At 35.4% G+C, this 21,897-nt stretch overlaps 1 protein-coding gene across 1 annotated transcript in view; it reads right to left on the bottom strand.

Moving 5' to 3' along the window:
• Window positions 1–3,312: 3,312 nt before the first annotated feature.
• CEP85L (centrosomal protein 85kDa-like) overlaps window positions 3,313–21,897 on the bottom strand; it is a 143,929-nt gene continuing 125,344 nt past the window's right edge. The window contains exons 9-11 of the mRNA XM_012650545.1: window positions 9,682–9,789; window positions 7,489–7,720; window positions 3,313–3,476 (exon numbers count right to left, since the gene is read on the bottom strand). Of these exons, the coding sequence (XP_012505999.1) occupies window positions 3,313–3,476; window positions 7,489–7,720; window positions 9,682–9,789 (504 nt within the window). The remainder of the gene's footprint in view (window positions 3,477–7,488; window positions 7,721–9,681; window positions 9,790–21,897) is intronic.

Genomic DNA, 21,897 nt, shown 5'->3' with positions numbered 1-21,897 from the left:
AGCTCATTAATGTCAGAAATGTACAATATTCATTTTAACAACACATTCCAGCCTTTGAGATTGTCTTTATAATCAGCTGTTGAAAGAAGTCTAATTCAGTTTAATAAATTGTCACCATCAAAATAAATTTCATTAAAATATAATACTGTTAACATTAAATATTGAATCCCAGTTCAAATATAAAAAAGGGGCCACACTTATTTTAAAATAAATTCAGGAATACTTTGCCTAGTCAATACTTATGTTTCTTTTTTTAATTAGAGGCCATCGAAAATTTACTGACAGTTTAACTAAAGTCATCCCATTTTTCTGACATCAAATGAAAAGACAGCTATTGTGCCTTTGATTCATTGAATTTTATCTGCACAGGTACTTTGGATTTTTCACTGAGACAACTGTTCTTTACAGTTGTAATGTGACTGTAATGTGACTGAGGCAGAATAAGCTCAACTTTAAAACCCAAAGACCAATAATTAATATTAATAATGCATGAGAGTCTTCCTAAAAGGATATTTAATTCACAAAATCATAATTAAAAAGAGGTTTCATTATCTAAGGAAATTTTCAAATAGATGTTCTTTAAAAAGTTTAGGTTAATTTTCATTTCAGGCATATTTGCTGCCATAACTTCCATGAACATCCTAGTTCACTATAGCGCTGATATTTGCCCATCTTACTTGGCAAAATCTCTTCTGAATATGATACCAATATTATTACTATTCTAACCCAACAGAGTGTCTTGGGAAAGGGGAATTTTCTGAAAAATAAAAATCAAAACTTAAATACTGACAAATTAGAATATTACTAGTTTCACTTCTCCCCAAAATTCCTTCCAAGGTTATCTACTTGAGGCCCCATTACAAACTCCAGACTCCAAGAGATTCAATTTTGTAATCCAAGGTTATACTTAAACTATTACATCTTAATTCCATTTTTTTATGGGAAATACACAATTTGCAAACTGAAATGCATCAGTAGTAGTTCATTTCCTACTAAGTTAAAATTTTTTTACCTCAAGATATGTTAACTAAGTTTAATTCTGTAAGTTTCAGAATACTAACTAAAACAAATAAAAAATTACTTTATCCCAACTAAACCAGAAAACAAAAATTAATCTACAGTAGATTAAAACAAATGACCATAAAACAACAACAATCATAAAGCCCAAAATATATACTAAAAGCCTAGGATATATTTAGTAGCCTACTGATCCAAATTGGTGACTGTTTGCCAGTTAGTTCTATTATTTTAGGGTGCCTTCATTTCCAAAATCATGGGGGAGTGTTGGGATTCTATTCAAATAGAATGTAAAAATGTTGTTTGCTGTACTTGTGGCTGATCTATTTTGATGTTATTATCTATTAATACTTTACTATAACGGATCATTTCACAGATACTAATTTTTTGCAAGGCAGAATTCTCTGCATCAGATTTTTGGTACAAATTTATTATACCCTGATTGTCTTCAAACCACTAACATTAAAAAAGAAATGACCCATTAGAAAGCCAAGTTTTTACCAGTGACTAAGATCCTCCTTAGGTTAGGGACCTTGGGATGCTGAATCACTATAATGCACTGATTTCTTAGTGCCCAGATGCTAAGAAGTAAGAAGAGCAATGAGGACTCAGGCACTGCACAAAAGGGAAATCTGATGTCTTTACAATGTATTATAACTAATTGCTGAAATATAACTATAAAACAATTTATTGAGAGCTGTATATAAGCCAAAATTCTGAACTGAGTGTCTTCCTGGGTAGTCTCCAAGAACCTTGTCTCACTTGTTTTCACTGTTAAAAATATTTAATAAAAATATTTTCTAGGAGCAGCCTTTATACCACTATATAAGCCTGGCAAGAAAACAGGCATGTGATCTGCTCTGACCTACTCAGTATTATCCTCTTTGATTCACACCCTTTCTCTTTCCGCCTCTTATTAATATTTAGTCTTGCCCTAAATGAAGGCTTGGTTGCATCAAGAAATCAAACCAATTGAAAAAGGACAAGGCTTGGCTATAATTAGGTATATTCAAAAGAATGTAATGAATGTTCTGAAGGCAAGAAAATATATAGTTCTTCGAAAATACCAACTAAATATGGACAATATTCATTGGAAGTTTAAATGATTGTATGTCTACTTAAAAAACAATTTCACTTCATAGTAATACCCTGTACTCCAGATGAATAACTAACCTGGCCAAGTTCATATTCTATGAAAAACTCTGTTGTTAATGTACTTATCTAATAAAAGGAAATAAAATATCTACGTTTAAATTTTTTTTTATGCTAGTGTTAGTTCAGATATAAAGAATATGTGTTGGCTTTCTCTTAGTTTCAACTTTAACACAGATACAAAACTGTTGAAATGTAAATGTTGAGATTTAGATAAATAAGCTATTGTTCCAGAGTCACTTCATTAATCTTTCTTTACAATAATGATCTGAAACCTTAGAAGATTTGCATTAATTATATATGGCTTTGTTTACACTGATACACATAAAATATAAATTAAAAATTGTAAATAGTAAGGGACATTTTAAAATTAGTTCAAATTATGTTAGACTTCCTTGTAATACCTAAATTACAATGCTATTGAAAAAGATCATCACATCAAAATTTCAGCCCTCTGAGGAAATCCACAATCACTCTGGAAAAACAGCTGACCTATCTACAGTACTAAAATCAACTCAAGCCCACAACCTCATCATCTCAGCACAGTGACTATCCAAAATACAAATGGTTTTGTCTGCTGTACTACTATTAGAATAGAACACTTGCCTGCTGTTGGAACTCCTGTTCAGCCAGCCTTTGAAAATCCCAAAGTACAACACAAGCTTCAAAATGAAAGAAATATAAGAATAAACAGTGTGTGCCTTTCTCAGAAACTTTGCTTTGACCCTAGAAACCCACATAATTTTGTTAATAAAGCACGCATACACAAAAAACACACATACATGCACACACAAACACACAAAACTATAGGATTAACAGAAATTCTATCCCTTTATCTGAAGGGTACTCTTCACAGCTTGGTCCTATAATCAGTAGTTTGAAAATACAGAATTTTTTTTTTCTTATAGACTTTATCATATTTTTCAAAGGTAATTTGATTCTTTTTTTGCCTGATAAGCCTTTTTAAAACCTCGTCATATCCACTTTTCCCCTCAATAAAACAAATCCACAGAAAAAAACAACCTATGTGCAAGTCATATGTCACTTGCAACTTTCCATTATGGCTCCTAAAGAGAAATATGAAGAACCGTAATGCAGCAGCACTTAACAATGGGTCATTATTGCTGTGGGACCAATACTTGGTCACTGGGTAACGCAGTTGTCTCCCATGTCCTGAGCATAGCGATCTGATATTGTAGTCCTTAATTCATCAATGTCCCTCCGTAACTGGCACACATCTGATAATTTTTTACTGAGTGTTTCTGGGCTGTGGTCATTCTCAGTCTCTTCAGCTGAACAGTTCATTGCTGTGTAAATAAAGCAAAGAGAGAATGTCTCATATTTTTTTGAATAAAGACATTTTAGGATTTTCATCTTAATCATCAAAGAAATATAATGCTATACTCTGAATACTAGTGAGGCTCAGGTTTAACCTACGTATCATTCAATATTAAATAGTTCTTATCTATTTGGTCCTTTTAAAATTTGGCTACTTAAAATGCATTAAATTCATACAGTGATACACACAAATTCAACATTTTTAATGGATGACAATATTCCAAAAGTAAAAAAGAACATACTCTAATGTCTCTCTATAAGCTCAACTAGAGTACTCAGTTTTTCCTATTTGACAAAATCTGAAAATCATTTGTGTAGTGAGAAGTGGTATCATAAATTTTTATGGCTGCAAAATAGGTTTATTGGCATGAAAATATTAATTTTCAAAATATACTGTAAGTATGTATATATATATGTGTGTGTGTATGGAGAGAAACAGAGGGAGAGAGGGAGAGGAAGAAAGATAGGAGGGATGGAGGGAGAGGGAGGGAGGGAAGAAAGGGAGAATAGCTGGGGAGAGAGGAAAGGAGAGAGAACCGGGAAAGGGGCAGGGAGGGGAGGGAGGGAAAAGAAGAGGAAAAGGGAGAGGGAGAGTGGAGAGAGGGAAGGGGTAGAGGGGGAGAAGGGTGGAATATTAGAGTTGGAACCCTATAATCCTAAACAGTTCAACCACTGGGCAATTGACAGCTAATCACCCAGTGGCTGAGTAACTGAGAGTCCTGATGCAGCTAGGTTTTAATTATTTATTTCAGTTCCTCTCTTCGTAAGCAAGCATATCTCAACATAAAAGCAGGCAGAGCCAGTGACCGTGAAATAAACCTTTCCTTGTATCTTCACTGGCCCTGACGGTTTGTTGGAGGCATAAGAGTCAAATAATGTTATTTTAACAAACAGTAATTGAACATCTGCCACAATCCAGGGACTATGCTAGATGTTGAGGTCAGCAAAGTCATACACAGTGTCTTGTTCTCAATGCTTTACACACAATTTCAAGAACAAATGAACACAGTGACATATTGTAGGTGGCCTACCAATACACACAAGCTGCAGTGGCACAAAAGGAAGAGAACAAACAACGAGGCTTAACTGGAGAGGCACTGGGCGGGCCAAAGAAGCAGAATGAACAAAGGTGTGGAGACAGAAAACAAAATAGTCTGATGGAGTTTGAGAAACCTCAGGTAAATCAGTAACTAGCTCTAAAATGATAGAGAATAAATATGAGAAGGGAGAGTGCCAAGAAATAAGGCTGCAGAGGTGGGTAAGAGCTACCTATCTCTATCACAGAGGAGTGTAAGTATTAGGATATCAGATTGATGGTTTAGACAGATCACTCTGACAATAGTGTAAAACGGACTAGGGGAGGAGGTGAGTAAGATGGTTGACACAGAGACAAGTCCAGGTAAAGGGCTATGAAAACTTGAAGGCAACAGTGCAAAGGAGATATAATGGAAGGAATCAATGTTAGGCATAGTAGGGGGATGATAGAACGGATAGAGCTCAATCACCATCAGTCTGGGTAAAGGCCAGGGATTGGTCATGGGTACCAAATGAAGGACAAAACAGGATGAAGGATAAAATCTGGGTTAGAGTGACAGGTGAATGATGGTGCTATTCACTGAGAGGAGGAGCAGGTTTAGGGAAGGAAGAAAAGTGGGTTCGGTTTTGGACATGTTGAGTCTTAATTCCTATGAAACAGTCAGTTCTAATATACAGGGGGATATAATCAGGAGCCCAGAAAAGTCATTCTAGGCAGGGTAAGAGGTAAATGTCTATATGGGTGAAAGGTACAGCAATAATAGAAAACAACAGAGTATGGATATGATTATTCAATAAAAGGAAACAAACAAAAATCGACAATAAAATGTTCCTGGGATACCAATAATAAATAAGTGGTAGAGGAGTCCACAGAAGACTGACACTGAGTGGTCATAAAGGCAGAAGCGGAACCTGGAGAATGATGTCATGGAAACCAAGTAGCAGAGAGTTTTCAGAAGGGGTGTGGAGTGAACAGATGGAGTCAAGACACAAGGATTCAAAAGAATTCATTGGTTTTTCACAAATTAGCTGGCTGGTCAAATTTTCACGATGCCAAATATAAGGTAAGGATTCTGGGGTTGAACTTTAAAGACCAGAAGGAATATGCATTGGGAGGTAAAGGTGGTATAATTTTTGATCTTCCTTTTATTTATATTAGGATAGCTCTATTACCCTATAACTGAAAAAGTTAACAAATTCTATCTAGATAGTGAAACATAGAAGATTACAAAACAATTGAAGGGGTGAGCAGCTCTAAAATGGTGGAGAAAATCAGTTCCTTCGTGTGTGAGCTTTTATTTCTTGCTGCCAACGTATCAGATTTTTTTTTTTTTTTTTTCAAAGATGGGATCTTACTCTGTTACCCAGGCTGGAGTGAAGTGGCAGGATCATAGCTCACTGCAGCCTCGAACTTCTGGGCTCAAGCAAACCTTCTGTGTAGCTAGGACTACAATCGTGCACCACCGCGCCCGGCTAATTTTTTTTTCATGTTTTTAGAGATGATCCATCACTATGTTGCCCAGGCTGGTCTCAAACTCCTGGCCTTAAGCCAACCTCCCACTTCAGCCTCCTGATAGCTGAGATTACAGGCATGAGCCACTGTGCCCAGTAAAAGATCATTTCTAAATCACTACATCTACATCTGGCAAACTTCTCTTCTTCCTTCTCTAAGACCCACACCAAACACCAGTACTCCATGGAACCTTCACAGCCCTTCCCATGTAGATTTAGTTGGTATTTTTCCCCATGTGCTCACACTATGTTTTGTCCACATCTCATATAGCACCTATCACAATTCTCTAATTATCTGATTAATGGGTGGCAAGGGCTGTGTTCCGTTTATCTGCAACACCAGCACCTAACTTTGTGCCTGGACCACAGAAGGCGTCTGATAAATGTTTACTGACTGAGTGAATATATGTAATCATTAAGTGTTTTTTATACACCCACACCTATATATATACATACACAAATCTATGAAGTGAAAGGGAAAATTCTGCTGATATTATTGAGCACAGAACATGTTTCACTTAACCAGTGATATACTTGGATCAAGAGCATTATTTGATTTGTCAAAATAATTATGATGATGCAAAATGGTAGAATCTTTTTGATGAAACTGGCAACAAAACCAGTTCCTTTTCTAGTCATATATTAACCATATTATTAGGCAGCTAGTTAATATAAATGTTGGTTCATAAACCTATTATGTGGTCCTACTGTATTCTTATCTCCTTGCTGAAGTCCATTTCTTCTCTATTAAAAATAGAACAATATGTCAATATAATCTAACTTGGAACCACATGCACAGATGAGTGTTCCTGCAAAAGTAGCACAGAGGGAAGGGACATTAGGATATTACTTTGGTAGCTCTCAAAATTATGTGTTCAGGGAGACAGAACTGAGGCAAAGAGTGGGTGCCACACTGAAAGGCACAAAGCCAGCAAGAATGCATGACAAGAGGAATAGGTCTGTAGACCGTGAAAACTGATTCATGTGATAGCACTGGCGCTGACATTAAGCAACTGCCAAAGAACATACACTGCATTGGAATGCAAGTGAGCACTTTCTTGCAAATATTTTACCAGTGGACATATGGCTGGGTCACTAATCTATACAACTATTACATCAATTATTACTTTTCAAAGTGTAATTGGGAAGTCAAACCTAACTACCACTCGAGCCACTCATTTACAGATTCAGCCTAGGAAATATTTGCAGGCATTCTGCCAAGTGCAGTCCATGTCAACCCTGACCCTGCTCCCTTCTATAAGTATAATGAGGTCAGTCCTAGCAAGGAAGTAGTAACAGGTGTATGTAAACCCACAGATTGATTCGGAGATTTAGAAATCTAAGGACAGGAGCTAAAAATAAACATAAGTTTCGCATTCATGAATACAGGTTACTAACTGTCAAGCCACAAAGGACAAGTCATCAGCCACTTACATCTGATTCCCAGTAATAATGAAAGATTAGGCTCTTTGCCCTGAGCACGCTGATTAAGAATACTGCACAATGCTTTCAAGTCAAACAAACAATAGGACATTTCCTTGAACAGTTGATCAATCACAGTCAAATCAAATAGAGGCCATTTGGAAAGAAGTGTCTGCTGCCTAGATGGGTCTGCTTCCTGGCCCTGATCCATCAAAGGGCCCGTCTCCTCTGTTTGTCTTTGGTTCTAAAATGGATAAAGAAAACAAAAATCGGGTTGTTAGAACACAGGAAAGGTACTCAAAAACCATACAGGTTAACATTTTCCCCCAAGTCTATAAACTATGTGTGTGTGTGGAACACTCTGAGCTCCACAACAGTGGAGTCTCATGCACATTAACCAAAGTCAACTGCATACATACAGTGGGCGGGAAAACACATACAAAAATAATTTAAATAGTGGAAATGGTTCCTCTGTGACATCTGACGCCCTAGAGTAAACTCAAGAGAGGAAACATAAATCCAGTTTCCGTTTCCAGGGATTTCTCACATAATGAGCATCTTGGCTGTGTATGTATTTTTCTATAATGAGATTTATTTCAAGGATAAAACTACAAAAAACCTTTAAACCTCATTCTGTAGCTTTATTGTTAATAGCAAACAGTGATTTAGTTATTTTGAAATTATTTTTTGCATATTGAGAAAAAAAGCATATATATTATGTTAATGTTGATAGAAACCAACAAATTCAGTGTAAGACACAACTCCCCTCCCCCAAGTATAAAATCAAATAAGGAAAAAATCCCCAACAACTCTGAATTGTTAAATTGACTTGCAAGTCACAATATGAACTCATGATTTATTACCCTCAGAAAAAGCTCCCCTCACCTCACTCTCAAAATTGTCACCTTCTCATCCCCAAAATTGCTAATTAAAGGTAAGTTGAATTAGCTTTCAAATTGGAATTGTATTTCAGAACAACCAAATAGCCTGGTATGATGAGGAAAAGATCATTTATAGATGAATGCTAGATAATAAATATGAAAGGAATGATGAAATTTGTAAAATCACCATTTTTCAATCACCTAACAATTCAGGCAACGATCATCGACGGGGGCTAAAACCATCAAAGGGAAAAAGTGCTAGCAAACTGCATACAGCCTCCTAAGTATCACCCCACAGATTACCCACTATTTTCAGGGGTTATAACTTCACAGGGGAAAGAACCAGGCTGTCACCACCCTAACCCAGTGAATTACGCATTTGTATGTCACTTACAGTGGAATAATCAAATATTGTATATTCTGATGATGTGAATAACACCTACAAAGTATTTATGCCAAAGAAAGGTCTGGCCTGAATCTAATGATGTCTTTACCTCTAACTTGTAGCCTATAAGAAATACAGGGAGTAAAGAACAAGATAAATGACACCTTGAGAAAGTAATCAAATCTAGGTGTGACAACCAATAAGTCTATGAGACAACAGACCCAGTTTCAAGCCACTAACATGGGGGAAAAAGGTCCCTCATAAGACTTTGTTTTTAAGACACAACAATGAAATATAATTTGTAGCCTTAATTGAATGCTGGTTTCAATAGTCCCTATATAAAATATTTGATGAAGAAGCAGGGAAATTTGAATATAGAGTAGGTATTACTGAATGTCAAGAAATTATTATTTTTATTGGGTGTCATAATGGCATTATGATTATAAAGGAAAATATTCTTAATTTTTGGAGATTCATTTTTAAGTATTTAGGGGCAAAATGTCATGATGACAGTTTAAAAAAACCCTAAGATATTTATTTTTTTTGTTGTTTAACATGTCCTTAAACACAAGCCAAGTACTTCATCTCATACTCAAATGAAAAAGTACCAACATTGCACCAACTGTGATTTTCACGGGTAGCTTTGTTTATGTTCAATTTGTCTTATTTGCTCACTTTAGAACCTAATCTCTATACTGTATAACATTTGACTGTGCTGTAGTTAAGTGTGTGGAATTGTATTCTAAGACATAAGAAAAATAAAGTTTGGTCTTTTATTATAATTTTGTTAAGAAATCTAATAGATTTAATTAACTGGCACATCAAAATCAAGCCTTCAACTTAAAAATGTTCTATTAATATGTATAAAATTAGCATTTTCTTAAACTTAAATAGGTAGTGAATCATCCTTTCAAAGTAATTCAAATTTCTTCTACTCACTTCAAGCAATGCTTCTGTTAATCTCTGCAGATTTCTTTCTTTCTTTTCCAGCTCTTCCATCATCTTTTGAGTGTTCAATTTCTCTTTAGAAAGTTTCCCTTGCATAGACTAGAATGAAAAAAAGAAATGGAAAGCAAGCATGTTACATGTACAGGAAAATGTCAATCTAATGTAAGTAACCAGGAATGTTGGCTCTGAATACTTTAGATCTTTTTTTCTCCCCAGCCCCTTGGAAGATGAAGCCTTCACCTTTAAGTCAACCTGTCTTAGTTATAGAGTGGCTGACTCCAAAAAAGGAAAAAATAGCATCTTTACCTAGAAAGTTTTTAATCTGGATAAAATACGTCAAATATTAATATAAAGTTGCTGTGTAATGCTATATTACACACAGTTTCTATTTTAGTAATTTTTTATATTTTGGGAGTGTGTTAACAAATTTATTCCTTTGCTTTGCTTTTACATTTTTTTATGGTTAATAAGACGCAATATAAGATCATAATAAAAACTCTATTTTCTATAACTTGAAACATAGCTAAACTTCCTTCTTTCAGTGAATAGTATTCCAAGCAGTGACTATGATACTGAACTCAGGCCAAAGGTCTATTATGGGACTTTGATAAGCTAATCTCCTTCCTACTCCATTATAAAATTACAATTATCTAGACATGATACTATTGTAAGAAAATCCAGATTACACCAAAGTATAGAGGACATTTTAAAAGTACTTGGGTCATTTCAGATGATTAGTCTGCTTTTCAGCTACACACTAAAGAAAAACATGCCACAAACCCATAAACTAATAACTATTAGTGAATTCTAGGTATTTCTATCAACTTTTTTCCTTTTGTTAGACCACAAAAATCAATAAACACATGACCAGAGGTATATCACTTTTTTCAGGTCTGTATTTAGTTTCAACTCTGAAATATTTCAGTATCCTGACCACCTACATAGCGCACAATCCACCACAAAGGTTTTTTTCCTCACATTATCTCTGGATGGAATAGGAGAAGATAGCAATTACCACGGCTTGAGATAAGTATAAATATAAAGCCGTTTTTTCAGTAACAGATACTCAAACTTGCTGCTTTTAAATTTCATTTGCCTGCTAAACTCTGAAAAAATATTACATTTAAGAACTCAAAAGTTGGATACAAATGAATCAAACTCTGTAACAACTATATTTCCTTCCAGGGAAAACGTTTCAAAGTCTACAAAAATGAATCTCACAGCACAAAGTCGATATGGGGCTCTCTATATATGTACATTTTTAACACAAATTCCTCTGTAACTTCATTAGATTGAATCAAAACCTTATTTGATGGTGCGATAGATGGACATTTATTTACCTAGCCGAAGATTTATGCTTTCTGGCCTGACAAGATTATTTGGCTGGAATTCAGAGTTCAATGTAAATTTTCTTAAGATCTGTGACTGTTAGAATTATAGAAAAAGGGCATCACAGATAAACTACTCTAAAACTCACATTTTAACAATGAAAGTTGAACTCAAGAGGGGTGTTTTCACAATTAACATATAACAGAATAATTACAATAATATACTACATATAATACAATATAATTCTTTAAAAGATTACAGTGTTTTATATTTTTACCAATTCAGAGTCATGTTGGATGTGACTAATAATTAGCTAGTAAATCTAATATGTTCCTATATAAGACTGAATTTATATCAGTGAAGAAACAGGCAATCTTCACCATCAAAATAAACTGAAAATGTTTGGCAGTAGTATCTTTTATCACAAGAAGGAAAATCAAATTTGGGAAATAACATCAAGCTTAACCTGTCATATGTTGGTTAGATTCAAGGGCAGTTATCAAGAAGCCCTTTAATACAGATAAGAGCTCACAGATATGTTTATCTAAAAGGACCAACTGCTATACAATTTCCAGGATAATGCTAAATGTAAATGGTATAGCTCCCTGAAGTAACATTTCACCTAAAACATTAATTACTTCTTTATCCCAAATCATATGAAAAAGTGTAGGTTTAACAGTTGAGGGAAAAAAGGGGAGAAAGGAAAGTTTCTACTAAGCTTAGAATGGTCTTACCAGATTCAAATTAAAATAGAACAAAACCTAATTATTAAGCTAAGTCTCCAAAATGAAGCATAGTTCAGGCAGTACAACGATGCCATTTCTCATTTTAAATCATTCTGACCTTTAACAACAGAGGTGGTTTTGGTAAGTAGCTCCTTTTTGGCATTTTACCTAAAATTCATATGAACTTCAGAAATATGTATTAGCATTTATAAATGCGAATGTACAATATATTTGTTTTGGCATATGAATCCAGAACACCAAGTTATTAGTTATTTTCTACATGTATAAGATAGAAGAAAACTTGATAGAAGTTTCAGTTTTTAATTTGTTGTATTAAGAATAAATAGTATATGTTATTTTACAAGGTATTTTGCAAAGTATTTTTTGAAATCTCCAAGATCTTAAAAACATAATTGCTGAAACTAATAGGACTCTGCTATGCATAAGTGAAAAGACCCATATTCTTTTTTAAAATAAGTGTTTGGCTTTGTAAAATTCACAATGACAATCTGTTTATGATTCACTACACATGTCAGGGATTACTAAAATTAAAAATTTGAATTAATTTTCAAATGCCTATCTCTTAAATTACCAGTTTAATGATACTATATTTTTTAGTTCTGCTAAGTTACTAGCCTATAGGTATTTATCGTGATCATTTCTGAAGTTGAAAAGTGGTTTTAAGTACATTTGCGGTTTTGACATAAGTATCCAGAAATACCCAATACACAAATAGCTCAAATGAAGGACAGCCAGATGTGCCTTAGCTAACAGATTCTATGTAATATAATAACCCAATTTAAGACAAAATATTTTGAAAGAAAAGTTTTGTTAGCAGTTTTACTGCATATACACATATACACAAATACACACATGTGCCATAAAGGAGTTTCACAAATACATTCCTTCCTGCAATTATTGATTCAGCAAAAGTCATTGCCAAACACCATTCTGTGCACTGGGTGATACAACAGTGAACAAAACAGTCAAAACCCTTGGCCCTTGTGGAACTTTTACTAGGAGGAAAAAGACCAAAGGAAATAAACAAAAGAAACACATAAGTTGCACAGTATTGTATATTAGAATTTGACTAGTACTATGGAAAACAAATAGAGCATGGTAAGGGTCAGGGGTTTGAAATCTCAAGTGGGGGAGAGCAAGGGCTCAAGAAGAAATAGGCAAAGGGTTGAAGGAAGTGAGAGATTGTGTCCCACAGAAAACACAGGGAAAGTGTTTCAGTCAGTGCAAAGGTTTTGGGACAGATGGTTCTTTCTGTGTTTGGGAAAAGGCAAGAGAGCCAGGGTGGCTAAGAGTAGTAGGAGATGGAATCAGAGAAGGCAGGCAGCGTGAGGAACCAACTGTATGGGGCCTCATAAACCAGCGTAAGAACTTCCATTTTACTCTGGAAAAAATGAGGAACTATTGAAGAGTTCTAAGCAGAGACATGATATAATCTTATTTTTATTCAATAGGATCACTGAAACTGATGAGAAATATATTGTGGGCAGTCCAGGGTGGATGCTGGAAGAAATAATCCAGAGGAGAAAGGAAGATGGCTCAGACCAGGGTGGCAATGGAGGAGGTCAGTAGAAGGGGTCAAATTGCAGATATACCTTGAAGGTAACAGAAATTTGCTGACAAATGTGAGGTACGGGGGGAGTCAAGGATTAAGTCTGAAATTCCTGGACTATGCAAATGTTAGGGCATATTTGCCATTGATGGGAGGTCTGGAAGGTATAGCAGCAGGGTTTGTTTATTTTTTGATGGTGGTGGGGATAAGAAATTCAGTTTGGGACAGGTTATGTCTGATAAGTGAAGTGGTGATATTGAATAGGCCAATAGTCCCGAACCTTTTTGGCACCAGCGACTGGTTTCATGGAAGACAATTTTTCCCTGGACTGGGGTGGGGTTTTTTTTGGAGGAGGGGAGGTTTGGGGATCATTCAAGCGCATCACATTGATTCTGCAGTCAAACCTCTCTGCTAATGATAATCTGTATTTGCAGCTGTTCCCCAGCACTAGCATCACCACCTCAGCTCCACCTCAGATCATCAGGCATTACATTCTCATAAGGAGTGAGCAACCTAGATTCCTCACATGTGCAGTTTGCAGTAGGGTTTGCACTCCTATGAGAATCTAATGGCGCTGCTGATCTGACAGGAGGAGGAGCTCAGTCGGTGATGTGAGCCATGGGGAGCAGCATTAAATACAGATGAAGCTTCCCTCTCTCGCCTGCCGCTCACCTCCTGCTGTGTGGCCTGGTTCCTAACAGGCCACAGACGAGTACTGGTCTGCAGCTGGGGGGTTGGGGACCACAAGAATAGGCAACTGGATACACAAGTTAGGAGCTTGGGAGAATTTTGACCCGAAAACAAAAATTAGGGAGTGGTGAGCACACACATTATATTTAAAGCCATGATACTGGATAAGATCACCGAGAGAAGTATAACGAATTCTAGGAAGAAAACCAAATTCTCTTTTGTGAAATATGATACAATATTACTGAAAATAATTTATATGTCTTCAAAATAAACTTTATCATTAACATCACAAATGAAACTAAACTTATCCATAGATTCGAAACTGGAGAAGTTTCTATCTAATAAGGTATTATTCTCCAATTTATATATACTAATCTACTAACCTGTCTATATCTTTATTATAATAAAATTTATACTACAGGTCTTAAGTTTATTATGTCTAGTTAAATAAATCAAATGAAATAACAAAACCTAAAAAGTTCTTCTGAGATTTATTTTTGTTGAAATTTTATTAACATACACACATTTCAATTATCTAGAAACAAGGCACAAAATCATTTTAAATTTATTACTGAGAACAGCTGAATGGTCTCCTACTAATTGTTATGATTCTACTAATATGGCACACTATTTTTGCAATAGCTTATATAACTATAAATGAAAGATAATAATGCTAGTATCAAAAGAAATAGCAATTAATAAAGAGCATGCATATTTAATAATGTAAGATAACGCCATCTATTATAGAAAGCATTAAAAGGGGAATGCATTTTTGAATGAAATTTAATGATATTTTCTCTCAATATATTTTAAAAACTACTTAAGAGAAAGTATAGAGTAATGGTAAGATTAGCGTAAGATTTTGGAGTCAGACAAAACTAGGTTCTGAGTCCAGAGCTTATGTGCTGTGCAACCATGGGTAAGTTATGATTGCATAGCCCCAAATTCATCAGAATGAATTTCCAACCTTATAAGGCATTGTGAAACTTCAATGTGTACGTAGCCAATAGGGTGTTTGCCTATTCACAAATCCCGCGAGTCACAGTAGTCATGTTTGTGCTGAGATTCTGTACTTGGGCTGCAGCTCACTGGATCAAGCTGAATGAACACTTTACGAAGCCTCAGGAATTGGGACGTGGAGTCTAAAAGTTAGCCTCCATGGGTGGTTGGAAATAAACTATATAACTTATAGTTCTGTAAGTCCTGTGGGGCAGCCATATTCGGCCATGTGAACTAAAAAAGAAAGGCAGTCAGCCTGCAGAGAAAGAAAAGAATGAAACATGCTGCAATGACAGAAGCAACAAAGTCCTTTCCTCCCTGAAGCCCAGCTTTCATTCCTACCTATGGCTTCCACAGATATCACTGCATTTCTACAACACAGTAGATTCTACTATTTTTGCTTCAGCTAAATTGAGTTGGTTCTATTGCTTACAACCAAAAAGCCTAAATGACTTTTACCTGTTACAAAATATTTATGTAAAAAACACTAATTCCTTATTCCTAATTCCTTATACATATTTTAAAATATATTAAATGTTTTTAAAGGTACATTCCAAATTCAGCATAGTCAGTGAAATTCCTTGTGGGCAAAGGCATTTGTCTGTTTTGTTCGCTAGTTTTCCTTTAGAAAAGTGCCTGATCCATGGCAGAAACTCAGTAAACAATGATTTAATTGTTGAATTAATGTTCCTGAGGACATTAATACTGTTTAATCTTATGGACATGATTGGAAACTACCAATCTCAAAACTGTAACAGTGTGTCCTATTTATAATTATGTCAACAGAAGATGTTCCCACAGCCTCAGAAGATTCTATTCCAATTTTTAGGAAATCTCTTATAAAGCCTTTAGCTAGCAGGTTTTCTCAGTAGAGACAGTGAGAAATAGATCAGAAGCCAATAGAATGTCTTGCAGGTAGAATATAACTTCTTTAACCTAAATAAATATCAACCGCTTTAATGTTTTCCCATTATTATTGTGTGGTATTTATCTCCTATTTTTTGTTACCTTTATTTTGTGATACATCCTGAAATGAAGCTCTTTCTTCCTGAAGTTTAGCTTTTAAATTATTTACCTATGTAAAATTGCTTTATGATGCATGAAAAACTAAAAACATTCTTATCAGAAATATAATTCTTGAAAAATCTACCAGCCAAATAATGCCTTTTATCAAAAGAAAAGTAGCTTTTTAATTTTTAATTTAATTTATTTATTTTTTGAGACAGAGTCTTGCCCTGTTGCCTGGGCTAGAGTGCCATGGTGTCAGCTTAGCTCACAGCAACCTCAAACTCCTGGGCTCAAGCGATCCGATCCTCTTGCCTCAGCCTCCCCGAGGAGCTGGGACTACAGGTATGTTGACCACACCCGACTATTTTTTCTATTTTTAGTAAAGATGGGGTCTTGCTCTTGCTCAGGCTGGTCTTGAACTCCTGAGCTCAAGCAATCCTCCCACCTCGGCCTCCCAGAGTGCTGGCTTGAAGACACGAGCCACTGCGCCCACCCAAAAGTAGATTTAAAAAAAATAAGCTCTCTTCTGTCTTTATACCTGTAAAGAGAACAATCTTTACTGTTTGTGTAGATTTGTTATATGCATGTTATTGTTGTTGTATAATTAAGACTTGTCAGGAAAGTGGATGTTTAAAAAGTGGATTTAACTTTTGGAAACCACTTCTTTATGTTAGTGGTGAGGAGGAGTTGCAGGAAGGGAGGCAGCTCACTTGAATCATAAAAGAATGTTCTTAGGCCTGTTTGTGCTATGAGTGGTTACCAAATCTATACAGATATTCAAATTATTTGTGATGCTTTTAAAAATATAATACTTCTGGGCCCCATTTTGAACCTAATGAATCAGTATTTCTGGGGTGAAGCTTGAATTATGTATTATTAACAAGTTCTCCAGGCAATCCCTAACTATAGTCTGGCAGTAGTCCTACTCCTAGCGCCTTTAAGAGGTATTGTTACAATCTTCACTGTGCTGAATGGACCAGACTGGGAACTAAATGGGAAGACCGAAGTTTAAATTTAAAAAAGAGGTTTAGTTTCTGAGACACCTGGGTGTGTTGAACACATTTAAACTGTTTTGGTAGACCTTACTTATAAACTAGAATGTAGATCAGAAGCCAGAAGAAAAGGAACCCAGGCAGGTTGTTTTGTCTCTATATTGTGATGATTTTTTAATAACAGTTTTATTGAGATATAATTCATATAACACACAATTCACTCATTTAAAGTGCACAATTCAATAATTTAAAATATAACCACAGATATGTGGAACCAAGACCACAGTCAATGTTATCACCTAAAATAGAAGACTCATTCCTTTTACATGTTACTCCTTTAAGTCCTAATCTGCTCCCCCAGCCAAAGGAACCACTAATCTAACTTCTAGTCTCTACAGATTTGTCTCTTCTGGACATTTCATATAAATGTATATGTGGTCTTTTGTGACTCTTTCTATGATGACATCCAGCTGTTAAGCTCCACTAATTGCCAGCTGATCATTCTGCTGTTTTCAACAATACCCTGTAGAATAAATTGTTTCACAGACTGATTCATTCTTGCTCCTCCAGTTCATTAGAGGTTAGTATTTGAGATTTGTTCCGACTCCAGGAATGCTCTTCCCATTGACCTCACTGTTTCTCTCTGGGAAAGTAGTCAGCCTACAGTTTAGCCTACCTATACCCTAACTGGATCTAATAATATCCTGCCAACTGCCTTTTACCACAATCTCCAATGTTTTTCAGAGTGTCCTTAGGCTTGAACTTCTCCACACTGTTGGAAATGAAGTCAGTTCCTTATAAAGAGAAACTTGGAACTTCCTGTTTTATGGACTACTTTTCCTGAGACAAAATCTCTGAGGCAGGTCAATGGGGGTGGAGACAATGAGAAGCTTCTAAGTGACACCCCTACTCTAGGAGCTGAGCACTCAGTGGAGGGAGTGGGGCAGCAGCTCTAGATCTCCTGGGCTTGCCTTTCCCTGTGTGGAACCTCTGTCCCACAAGCTGGGGCAGGGCAACCAGGGCCCCAGTATTCTCAGTGGTGCTGCACTCAAGGTAAACCCTCCATCCTATGACAGGATCTAGGTGGAAGAGGGGAGCCCCCACATCTTAGCTGTACTTGCATGAAACTTAGGCTCAGCTACATGTTGCTAGGGGCAGTATGATAAATATTGATGTCTTGTCCCTTCTGGGAAGGCAGCTCTCTAACTGCGAGCTGGTAGGAGAGGGAGCCCTGTGTTGTTGGCTGCATTAGCTATACTGGTTTCATGAATATAAAGAAAGACAACATTTCTAAAAGATTAATGAGTAAACGTACAAGGTATTCATGTCAAGTAGCAAAATCATCTTAACAAGTGAAAAAATAGTAGATAATTCTCTATTTTTATAGCACTGAACTCAGTTTCAAAAATTAGCATATACTTTTACATGAAGTACTACTTTTTCTATATTCAACAACAACATTATAAGTAGTTGAAGGCTGATTTCACCTCAACTTCCAAATCTGTGAATCAGTAAACTTGTCAATAAAACTAACACAGCATTTTTACTATGAAACAATGCCTTATTCTTATCTTCTATAAATTAGAAGTAAAACGTACATGGTACGGGATTTTATTTTTCCCTTTTGAGATTCAATTTAAACTATAAGAATAATTTGCTTGTTTCCAAGGCAATGTAGTACTCCAAATCAGCCAAATGAACTTCAAACAAATTTGGTCTTCTCGATAGTTTACAGGGACATAAAGAAGCAGTGAAACATGAAATTCTAATAATACTAAGTTATATTTGTCTACTAAATATTTTTAAAATGGAACAACATCCCAGAACTGTGGAGGAACAAAGAATACCCAACTACAATGGCAGTGAAATTTTATAAATTTAGTATTATAGTGATAGTCAAAATGCATAATTTATGTTAAAAATAATTGGGAGGCTCTCTGCTATCCTTAATTACATAGTACTTTGTGTTATTTTGGCTATGTTAAGGAATTTAAAGAAATTAAACAGAGCTACAGCATATGGGAAAGACAATGTAATCTACACAGGTATAAAGTTGGCCATCCTTTATGTAAGCAGATGAGGAAAAACTAGGTTGCCTAAAGAATTAGTACTTGAAAGGAAATGCTCTATGAGGTGTATCAACTTGATAATATGCACATTAATTATGCTCATTAACTGTAGTGCAAAGCAATATTTTTTCAACCCAAAGTATTCTTAAGGATTTCCAATGCAAGGGAAATAATTAGTGTTCTTTTTTCAGAATAGGCAAAATTTTCAGGTTTTTATAGAGAACACAACTTTTACAAAAAGGACATCACAGTCCACCAAATACAAACAAAAAGAAAACCTAGCTTTTTCAACTTTAAGGGGCCAAAAAATGACCTGAGTTTAAAGAAGAGTTAAGGAAAGAATTTTCTCAGTATGTGAATCATATTTGTCTCCATCTATAATTTGCCATTCAAATAACATCTTGATAAATATAGCTGAATTGGCTAGTTATCAACATCTATTGTCTGTCTCTGTGATCTATACCTACAGATCTCTGTGTCTCTGTATCTACAGAACTAGATGGTCAAAATGGGTAAAAGAGATGCAAAGATCAAAAAAGAAAAAAAATGATAGCCATGCTTCAAAAGATAAGACAACAGAATTAACGAGTATACTGTCCGGGCCCAAATATTTGAAAATAAATACATCTCATTAATTTTATTTCAAATTCTCTTAAGTTGTTTGAGAAATAAAAGAATCACATTTGCTCAAACATTTTAAGATCAAGGAACAGAATGGCATAATTACATATTCTTCTACATATTCATTTATATATGGTCATGACATATTTACATGTGACTAAAGACTTGGTTAATGTGTAAGAGTAAATTGCATTAATATGCAAACACAAATGGGAAAAATGTACATTTGAATTAATACAAATATATATTGAACACCTATAATATGAGCGATAGTATGTGATAAAATTTTATTAACAAAGTTTCACTGCCAAAGTTCATGTCATGATTGTCCTTAATTTAGATTAAAATAAATTTTATTAGATTTACTTCTTGGAAAATGTTACCAAGTGAAATAGAAATTCCTTTCATTATGGTCTCTGATAGGAAATCAGATAACAATGGCTGAGGGAACCTAACAATCTTGGGATTTTAATGGCTTATGGAACAACTGAAGTTATATCTATAAAAATACAAAATAGAGATTATAAACTCTGTGAATTAATCCATCAGGCTCACACATTTGTTGAATCAGATTGGTGTTTACTTAAATTGATAAATCACTTAATACAGCAAAAATATAATCAAACCAGACTGTACACAATTCTGACACAGAAACCATTTACCATTTTTACTTCTATTTTAAGAAGTAATATTAGAATTAGGAAATATAAAACTAAAAATTTTTCAGCAAAATTTGTCCAATGGCTTCCCATGACATTTAGAATAAAATACAAAGACATATACCTCTTCATGATCTGGTCCCAGGCTACTTTCCACCATCACTTCTCACCTCTCTACCTCACAATCCCTGCACTCTGAGTTAGCAGACTTCTTGCAGGTCTTAGAGCACAGCAGGCGCATTCAGGGCATTTGTTGCTCCCTTTGCCTGGAATGCTCTTCCCCTACATATCTTCTTTTTTTTTTTTTTGAGACAGAGTCTCACTGTTGCCCTGGCTAGAGTGAGTGCTGTGGCGTCAGCCTCGCACTCTGGGGGGCAGAGGCGGGCAGATTGTTTGAGCTCAGGAGTTCGAGATCAGCCTGAGCAAGAGCGAGACCCCGTCTCTACTAAAAAAAACAGAAAGAAATTATCTGGACAACTAAAAATATATAGAAAAAAAATCAGCCGGGCACAGTGGCTCGTTCCTGTAGTCCCAGCTACTCGGGAGGCTGAGGCAGTAGGATCACTTGAGCCCTACATATTTTCATTCAAATCTCTGTTCAAATATTACCTCCTCAGGAAGAATGTCATGACCACTCTATCAAATGCAGTACTCTCTGTCACTACCCTCTATCCTACCTAATTTTTTAAATAGAATTTTTTATTAATAATAGCAATTTTTTTTTTTCACAGCACCTGGTATCATAATTGGTTTTCCATTTTCTCCAACTCACCCCACTAGAATGGCCAAGGGCTTGTTTTGTTCATTGATGAATCCCCAGTGCCAAGAACTATGCCTGGCATATAGGCAGGGGCTCAGTAAATATCTGACAAATAAATAAAAGAATGAAAATCCATTTAATTCCCAAATTTTGGGCTGTGTTTTACGAGTCAGGCACTCTGCTAAGATCTAGATCTGCAGATGAGACATCATAGTCTCTACTTTCAAGAAACTCAGTAGAAGGTAAAGACATAAATATTAAAAAAAAGTGTTATAGTTTGATAATATAGAAAGAGTAATATACGCAGTTATTAGGAGGCAGAGTAAAGTTAATAGGGGTGTGAGTCAATTCTCCTTAAAAGGTAGAGATGGTATTTCCAGGTTTTATAGAAATGTTTCTGTAGAATCCTGAAAGCTGAGTCAATACTTGTCAGATGAGCATTCCAAGAAGAATATAGGTACTTTTTGGTAAACTACAAGCCCTGAAATTTACTGAGGCACCATATGTGCAAGCACATGTACAGTATGTATGTACTTGCATAAGCATGGTATGTATGTCTTGAGGGTGGGGAGGTAGAAAGGAAGTATAAAAGCAGATTATGGGAATGCCATGCTTAGAATTTAGGATTTTTTTCCCACAGATAATAGGGAGGCACCAGATTATTTTTACACTTCAGAAGCATCATCTAAACAGCATTATACAGGGTGTCTCAAAAGTCTCCACACAAAGGAAAAATTTTGTAAAATTTTATAATGGATATTTTGTAAATAAAGGTGCATTTAGCT

Source organism: Propithecus coquereli, unplaced genomic scaffold (genome assembly GCF_000956105.1).
Source record: "Propithecus coquereli isolate 6110/MARCELLA unplaced genomic scaffold, Pcoq_1.0 Scaffold331, whole genome shotgun sequence".
Classification (NCBI taxonomy): Eukaryota; Metazoa; Chordata; class Mammalia; order Primates; family Indriidae; genus Propithecus; species Propithecus coquereli.
The sequence above is the reverse complement of the archived record's forward strand: the minus strand, read 5'-3'. Positions and strand labels throughout refer to the sequence as shown.